The sequence below is a fragment of the Cicer arietinum genome, chromosome 7 (assembly GCF_000331145.2).
Source record: "Cicer arietinum cultivar CDC Frontier isolate Library 1 chromosome 7, Cicar.CDCFrontier_v2.0, whole genome shotgun sequence".
Taxonomy (NCBI): Eukaryota; Viridiplantae; Streptophyta; class Magnoliopsida; order Fabales; family Fabaceae; genus Cicer; species Cicer arietinum.
The window spans coordinates 11,243,181-11,252,187 of record NC_021166.2 but is presented as its reverse complement, the minus strand read 5'-3'; the positions used below and the strand labels follow the sequence as shown (position 1 = coordinate 11,252,187).

Sequence of the window (9,007 nt, the reverse complement as noted above, 5' to 3'; positions counted from 1 at the left end):
GTACTAGAGTTATCCAAAAAAAATTGAAAATGCTGTAATATGGCATTCTATGTAGGAAATTGCATTTACAAATTTTCTGTGTGGTATAAATGTAAATATAATGAAAGAGAGCTGCTTATATGCTATGAACCAACAAACCAGAATAGACGAATGAGATGAAAGATGAGAAGAACAATGATAAATATTTTACAGAAGAATGACATCTAAATAGAAAAGGATAAAGTTTGTAATTGTCTAATAGTTAGGTCAAGTTTTTCTTTGTGATGCTGCCCTCAGATAGCTAATTAAAAGATCAATTCAGTTAGTAGGCTACAACAGAAACAACCTATGGTGCAAAAAGGCACTTGATACCATAGTCTTTTACAACACTAGGTACCAAACCTGCTAATTATACTGATGCGTCCAAAGCTTACATCATGATTTATCATATTACCTGGGATTTTCCTTGACATTGGCATATCTGTTTTGTGAAATCAAACTCCATTACATCAAATGTCTCACTAAGCACCTGAAACAGTAAACACAATCAGGGTGCATTGATACTAGGGCACTATTGTTATGAAACAAATAGATTTCTATTTCATTGCTTATTGAGAGAACCAGCTTATTACAAGAACGTGAATTTTAGAGTAGATTAATTACATCAAATTCTCCACACTGCCAAAGAAAAAAAGGCAGACAAGGACCCTCTTCCAATTCAGCTACATGCCCGCAAGCTCCCAATGTAGCATTAACCCCAGAATGGCCAAAACCCTCTATCTTACTCAAGCAGCAACGACTTTTCCAAAGATCCTGTAAATTGTTTGTCCCATCAATCCACATATACGGTTGTGTTAAACAAAAATAAATGCTTTCCCAAGATTTAAAAAAATACACGCTTTTCTCAATCTACAGTTTATGTATATGTTTAACTTACAGGAAGATAGATAGCACACGCCCTCAAAATTCCTTTACAGGGAATTATTATAGCGTCCTCAGAGAGGATATCATCAAGTGTTGTACGGTCCTTCCTAATAAAATTGAGTCAAAGCAAGCAACAAAATTTAAAACTACATAATATGGATACTCACAGCATATATGACCAAGCAAGTTAAGTAGATGATTATAACAGTAGCTAATGAAATATACCAAAACCGCAGGTTCTGCCATGGAAGCATGCCATCATGTCCAAAATAGAAAGGTTCTGCTATTAACAGGTCAACCTACAGATCAAACATATAAGCATTGATATTGAGAAATCATAACAATTCAAAAAAGGAAAAATAGCCTGAAAATTCAATGAAAAGGATGTACTGTCACATACACAATTTAAATGTGATTTACATCTACTTACTACTACATCCAACAAACAGTTGAACATGCTACCTTCTTAAAATGCAGCTAATGCATTCTAATTCCTAAGTACAAATAACAAATAATAAAAAAAAGGAAAGGTTTTAACTTAGGACGACCAAAGAGTACTCCTTTAGGGCAAAGTTCTCCCTGACTCAAATGCTCTTTGCATGAAAGAAATTCAAAATCAAAAGAATCTCAAATGTTTACATTGAAAGTCACATTATAGAATTAGAACCGAACACAGCTAACCACCCTAATAAGAGAATCCTATTCTATGCCAGAATAAGATAATCTAATATAGACTAAAATCAGAAAGCAATAAATAAAAATAAATAATTTCAAATAGAAATCACTAATTACAAAACCAATGACCCTAAATAAACAACAAAACTAATAATCTAATGATCTAATCTACAAAGGTTTATTACTAGCAAGAAACACAATCAAATTTGCTTATGTGCAATAATATGATAAAGTTTTTGAAAATAAAATTTATATAATTATTTCATACAAAACATATCAGAGGAACACAGTATTAGCTAGATTAATCTGTTCAATTCTATAAATTCTAGGCTTCTCTATTCATGGCCAGAGTCATTGACATTTTACATTTATGCTACATAGGCATCAATAAAGTTCTATGTGCTACATTTCTACCAGAGCTTGAAATTCATATGCATATATACATACAAATTAGAGCCACACCAACCCAGTAGAATTAGGAAAGTTCAACCTGTTTCTCATTTGTATCGTGCATGGTTAACTGTTTCACCCCCTTTTCAACAGCTTTTATGCAATCAGGTGACAAATTATTTGCACGGGCAGCAGCTTGCAAATACTGGAAGCCCCTTTCCTTCAGCCCCGGAAAAGATGATATCACATGTGGCGCTTCTGAAAGCTTTGCCACAAGAAGAGGTAAAAACACGCTATCATCTGCAACCACGCATAATAAGTGACGTCTTCCCTGCAACTGTAGAAATTAATAGTTAATGTAATCATATAAGATAAATTGATGAAGAGCAAAAAGTTTTTTTTTTGTTTACAATTTGTTCCTTATACAAGTGAAAGGTCATATCCTATGTCGTGAGGTGGAGGAGGAATAGCTTACCACACTTTTTAATGCTTTCAACATCGAAAGCCTCCAATTTTTGTCTCCATAAATTGCAACCCTTTCTGGTGGAAGTACAAGCTGAAAATCTCCATTCGTTGTTAACCCATGGTGCAAAACATCAGTTGTTGACATTTGGGTATCTAAATTATATGAGATACTAGTATCAGTATGAGTAGCATGTAAACAAATTTCTTCCCCTCTGAATGTGGATATACCACCACCTGGAACAAACCAAACACACTGTTTCCAGTGGTCACACCAGTCAACAGGACCTGGAGAAGCATGAAACACAGCATCAGCAATGAATGTTCTAAATTATTAACAACTATAAATAATTCATATTCATGTAACTAAACTTCCAAACAGTAACAAGGCAATCATTGTAATGGAATAGTACTACTCTCATGTCAACACAGTCTAACCGAAAAACTATATCATAATAACAAAACCTCACTTGTAATTGTCGGTGAGCTTATCCACCTTGGGGCAGTGGAATAATAAATTGTCCCTTCACGATCTAGTTGAAGTACCCACCTAAAGGAGCCCAGGAATGTTGTAAACTGAAAGGAAATAAATACTCTGGTAGCACTAATGAAACACATATATGATTACCAAGAGACAACAGCATGAACTCTGCCATCATCAGTTGCCTTTATGCGCAGCTCAGTTTTGCTATAACTCTCTGGCCGTTTCCAAAAATCAAATTCAAAAATTTTGAAGGGTTCTGAAAGCTGGATGGATCTTAATTAGACAAGGAAAGACACTACTAATAAATTTTAATGAAGTGTGTAACATAATTCTTTTCAAACACACCGTTTTCAGTTCTTCTCTCATCGGATCACAATGCATGGCATATTGCTGACGCTTAACACTTAAAAGACTTTCAGATCCAGGAGGGGCAAGTCGAATGCCATCAGATGCACCAGCCTCATTGTTTTGCAAATCGTGCAATTGCCATAAGAATGTGCTTTCAACTAGCTGAAAAGGGGACTGATGTAAGAAGCAGAAACTTCTGCGAGACTCAAAAGAAAGAAGAATAAATATAATACAATGAAAAGGATCTTTATGTTAACCTGTCCATATGTAGTTGCTCGATATGGTACAGTCAGAGGGTTTTCCACCAACAAATTGTCATGTGCATGTTGTAGGGTTGGTATAAGCCCCTCACCCAGTAACTCTGAATCTAATATCTCGCTCACCTGCAATAAAGACAATAATTTTCCTAACTGAACAATAACAATAAAGGTCCACCTTATGAAAGAGCAACATCTTATGAAATGCCAAAAATAAGCTCTAACTTTAGCTCTCATAATCACCAATTCATTAGTCTACCTATTTTAAGATAGTCTACCTATCTACCTATTTTAAGAAAAAGTCTTCCACACATGACGCGTGAAGGAATTTGACACTTCTATTTCCACCATTTTCCCCTCAAAATTATACAATCTTTGATGGGATCTTTACAAACATGTTTAACTATGAAGCATTGATATAGACACGTACACCAACATGTAAATGCCAATAATAATAATAATTTGAGAAAATAAAAGTGATCGTATGTAACATGTCAGTGTTAGTGTGGACACTCAGGCATTCCTTGAATTCGAGCTGTCGATGCTACTCAATGCATAACAATCAATACTGTCACGTAGACGCCAATAATAATTTGAGAAAATAAAAGTAATTGTATTGTATCTACACCATATGTGTCAATGTCATGTCAGTGTAGACACTCAGACATGTCTTCAATCTTCAATCTTCAATCTGAACTGTCTATACTAGGTTGATATTTAACAAACAATAAGTGAAGGATTAAGGAAGTGCTAGTGCTAGTTGGTAGGACACAAGTTCAATGTAACTTACAAGAACATCAGCACGTAAAGATAAATCAAGACCAATTTTGAGTTCATCAGAGCGCTTATTGATAACTTTGATTCTTCCTTCCATACCATTAAGGCGCATAACCTTCTTCATCAACTTCACCATTGGAAGATAAGACTCACATGCCGTTACAGTTCCTTTCCCACCCATAGCTCGTGAAGCCATCATCGAAAGTAACCCAGTTCCAGCACTGCACAGTTATTATAAATAGCATCACACTATAAGAAAAAAACTAAACCCTAAACATCTTCACAATTAGATTACCCGATATCGAGAACGTGGCAAGGTTTTGTGACGGTTTTATCAATAGCTTCACGAAATGCTGTGTTTCTGGTGGAGTCATTGAGCATGTCCAAATACGACGTCGTTGCGAGAAGAGGTTGGTGGAAGGCTTGTTCGTCGTTTTCTTCGATGACGACCCATTCAGAGTTACCGGTTAAAGGGTTTAGCTTGAGCTGGAAAATGCGCTGTGTGGACGCTGAACTCATGGTTCTAATAGCGGTTAGCGTAGAAGGTGAATGAGTTCGACGAAGGAAATAAATTGCGGTTAGGATTTTGGTGAACAGAGAATACATGGAAGAACAAGACACTGTTTCAGTGACATGGTTAAAATAACATACAACGTGTAAACCTTAAATTATCAAATTTACAACTCTCACAAATTGCAAATTTGGAAAAGGTAAGTAATAACGAATATTGCTCGTCTTTCTTGTTTTATTTGATCTTTTATTTAATTTTAATTAATTATTTGATTTATTTTTAAACTATTTTTTATTTTTTATTTTAATATTTGATTCTTCTTATAAGTTAGTGTCTCTTTCATTTTTGTCTATATAATTTTTTTTTTTCAATTTAAATCTTGTAAGTTTTATTTAATTTTAAAATTATACATATTATTGTTGTTAAAAGATAAGTAATGACTGTTAGTCGTGATATATGAATAAATTAAATAATTAAAAAAATAAAAATAAATATATTAATCACTTCAGATAAAATCTATAAAATTTATATATTTATCAATGATCAAATTTATAATTCAAATCATCCAATAGACTTATATTTTCATCTCCAACAACAACATCAAATTCATCAAATAAACACTTAAATATTTGATCACCAAATCACAAGGATAATATCTTCTTCTTTTTATAATTCGCCAACAACAAATGTGAGTTGTTTATTTGATAGATTTAATATTGCTATTGTTGTTGGAGATAAAAATATGAGTTGAATATTTCAATTATGAATTTAATAAAAAAATATGGATTGTGTTGAGTTGAAAATCAATTTTCTGAATTTTATTTAAAAATGATGATGAATTTTCTGGTTTTATTTAAAAAATGATAATATTATTAACATTTTAAGATATACAATATCAAATAGTTACTTAAAATTAAATAAATAATTAATTAGAAAAAAAATAAACGAATAAATTATTATCTTGAAATTAACCTAAAGGTCACATTCTTTTACTTGTAGCATTGTATTTTTATTTTGTTTTTTTTTTAACGAGAGCTTTGTGTTCTTAAAAATGGAGTTAAGTTACAATTCTAAATTTATATTTGTGGGAGATTGATTTGCATTGAAATGTAGGTTGTTGGGGTGTTCAAAAACAATAAAAAACTTGAATCAAATTGTAGAATTGAAGTGATTCGAGTTATTTTTTTTTAATTGAACTGATTTCTAAAAATTGAAAACTAAATTATTTTCAAACTAATTTTTTAAAAGTAGAACCAAATCGAATCGGTTATCAGTTCGAAAAACTGAACTAGACCAATTTTTAATTTGAAAAAATCGAACCAATTTTTAGTTCGAAAAAATCAAATTAGTTTATTAGAAGTAATAAGGGAAACCAATTTTGATTCAAAATAATAAGTGAACTTTGTCCACCTTCGATACGCAGTCTTGTTTCTTGTGTCCCCCGAATTCATTGCCTTAACAATCTTAATCCTTAATTAATCACCCTCCAATCCTCCATAGAAAAGTCAATTACAATCCTTTCATGTAATAATATTCTTTTCCAATTGAAAAGAACGACATACTAGTCATTTCACTCCAATGATGAATTTTTAAATCACCAAGCTTTTCATATGTCAATGACATGTGCCTTTCTTGTTGTAAATGTGTCTCATCATACTAGTCATTATTACTGTGAATTACTTGGGAGATGTTCTCTATATGACTTAAGATCAAAAGTGGGACAGCTGGAAATGTTTGGTTTTGGGTTTATATCAATTAGAAGTTGGTCTACACATACAATAACCATAGAGATAAGTATAACAATAATGTATTGAGTTGTGATATTATATGTTCCTTACTCCCAGTTTTAATGTTAAATTTGACAAGATTTCTTATGTGAAAATTGTCAGAACTAGAAGACAGTGTTGAACAAAATTGGAAAATGTACAATTTTGCAATAGCTTCAACAAAAGAATTGTTATGCGATTTCAAACAATACAAATTGCTTATTATGTTGTTCAATTTTCAATCATTGTGGATAATAAATATTACTTTCAATTGTTATGATTTCTCATTAACATTATGAATTTCCATAAAGTTACTCCTCTTAGTGAGAGTTTCTTCATATATTTTCTAACACTACGTGAATTAGTTTATACAAAAGATTTTATTCGTATGTCTTGCAAAAAGGACATTGGAAGTTATGGCAAAACTGTCTTGCATCACAAAAGTCTTACTCTAAGATTTATCTTTGATTGAGAATTTATAAAAGTAAAAAACCTAAGGTTAGAATTATGAAAAAATCATTTTGGAGATGATGGACCAATTTGCTACTTGATATTTGGTTCGAGGTGGAATCTTAGAACATTTGCTGATGTAGAATTATATTCAAGGTCCGAATTGTTTGATAGTTAGTGTTTGTCTATTTTATTTGAATTATATCATTTTTATGTTAATTCGATAACTTCTTCGTAACATTTGTCTGATAATTGCATTTCTCACATTCTTCTTTGTCAGCTATCCTAAGGGTCGTGAATCTAATTATCTTGGTTAGACTTATTCCCTCCAATACGATGTCATATCAAGTGTGAAAGAAATTGGGTCGGACTTATCCAAAAAATATGTGCTAAGTGCAATGAAATTCAACCAATGCTTAACCTGAGCCATTGTACTCTAAGACGAGATAAACCAAAGGTTCTATGAATGTTTACAGCCACCAAACATGATGTGATATGCTTACAAACACTAAGTGTGGTATCTCTTCTAATATAAATTTGAACTTAGATTTACCACGTTGTGAAGTCTAGTCTGGATGACCCTATTGATTAGACAAAGAAGTTTTTTGACAGTGCAAGAGTCATCCTCATATTTGATGGAGACACCTGAGAGTGAGAATAGAAGAAAAAAAATTCTTAGCTTTCGTATTTTTTCATCACTTTGTTTTTTTTTACCCTATAGCATTTCCCTTTATATTAACAAAGTTATGATCATTGATTTAAAGTTAAAAAAATTGTCAAAATCTCCGATTGAGAAGTAGAAATCAGGGACACATAATGATGCATCTAGTCTGATTTTTAGTAGTTAAATCATCTTAAATCAAGTGTAATAATTTTCAAATACACACAAGAGAATGAAAGGAGTAACACCACTAAAAGGATTTGGTCTAAGTCCACACAATTTAATTTAATAAAAGTATGACTTAAAAAAACTTCCAAATGACCGAATGAATTGGATTTTGCAAGATTGGGATAAATAAGAGTCGGTTCAACTTGTAAGAGCTTTTGAACCGTCAATGTTAGCTATTCTTGTACTTATCTTATTTTTGGTCGTCGCCTAAAACTCATGGAAGCAATATAAGTTTATAAACAAATGACTCCACACAGAAACATACAAGTTATACTAATTAGTAGAACTAGTGTCCCATTCACTAGCTAGGTGGCAAATCAGTATACGGTGTATGATTTGTACTTTGTTTCTTCACAAGCAATTGATCTCAAAAACATTGTATATCCATTATTTATTTCAAATAGTTTCGTACTAATTAAATATAGATAAAAAAAATTAATTAAAAAGTTAATCTATTTTGTCTTGATTTTTCAATAATTACTTTGATTTTTATTTAATTTAAAATGAAGTAAGTGTTTATGTTAATAAAAAATTCAAATAAATTAAATTTAAATAAACTAAATATCAGCATCTGATTGAGTGGTGATATCTAATTTATGGTCGTATGTGTCATACATACAAGATTAGTCTCTTGTGTTAGACTAAATATGTCTCTTGTGCTACACTAAATATATGTTGGTCTATTGAAATAATTATATTTAAAAGTTGGTAAAATTTATTGCAAACTATTTTGATATATAGTCTACCATAGGGTCGAAAAATTATTTGAAATTCTATTGACGATCAACGATATTTATTGTAGGTTTTCTCTATCTTTAGAGTTGAGACGAAAATATGATCGATGTTAGTTCGACGAATTAATTTTTTAAGAATACATTCACTTTCTCTTATTTTTATCAAACTAATATTAATTGAGTTATTATCTCGATCATAAAAATTGAAATGACAATTAATTTATACTTATAAACAATATCTTCAACAATAATAGTCGTTAATATTTCGAGTGAGTTTTAATTAACTTGGCAAAGTGATCAGCCTTAAGATACATCCATTTGCTTCACTGATACATCTCATATAAGTAAAAATGTGCAGATT

The 9,007-nt window shown here is 31.4% G+C and overlaps 1 protein-coding gene across 1 annotated transcript; it reads right to left on the bottom strand.

Moving 5' to 3' along the window:
* Positions 1 to 100: 100 nt before the first annotated feature.
* LOC101491869 (protein arginine N-methyltransferase 1.6) lies at positions 101 to 4,967 on the bottom strand. Its single transcript, XM_073363707.1, has 12 exons — positions 4,592 to 4,967; positions 4,310 to 4,517; positions 3,520 to 3,645; positions 3,260 to 3,424; positions 3,059 to 3,177; positions 2,901 to 2,980; positions 2,444 to 2,718; positions 2,069 to 2,305; positions 1,129 to 1,202; positions 917 to 1,010; positions 643 to 792; positions 101 to 508 (listed from the first exon to the last, which is right to left on the bottom strand). The coding sequence occupies exons 1-12, from the start codon at positions 4,900 to 4,902 to the stop codon at positions 425 to 427; spliced, it is 1,923 nt and encodes a 640-aa protein (XP_073219808.1). The 5' UTR covers positions 4,903 to 4,967; the 3' UTR covers positions 101 to 424.
* Positions 4,968 to 9,007: the final 4,040 nt, after the last annotated feature.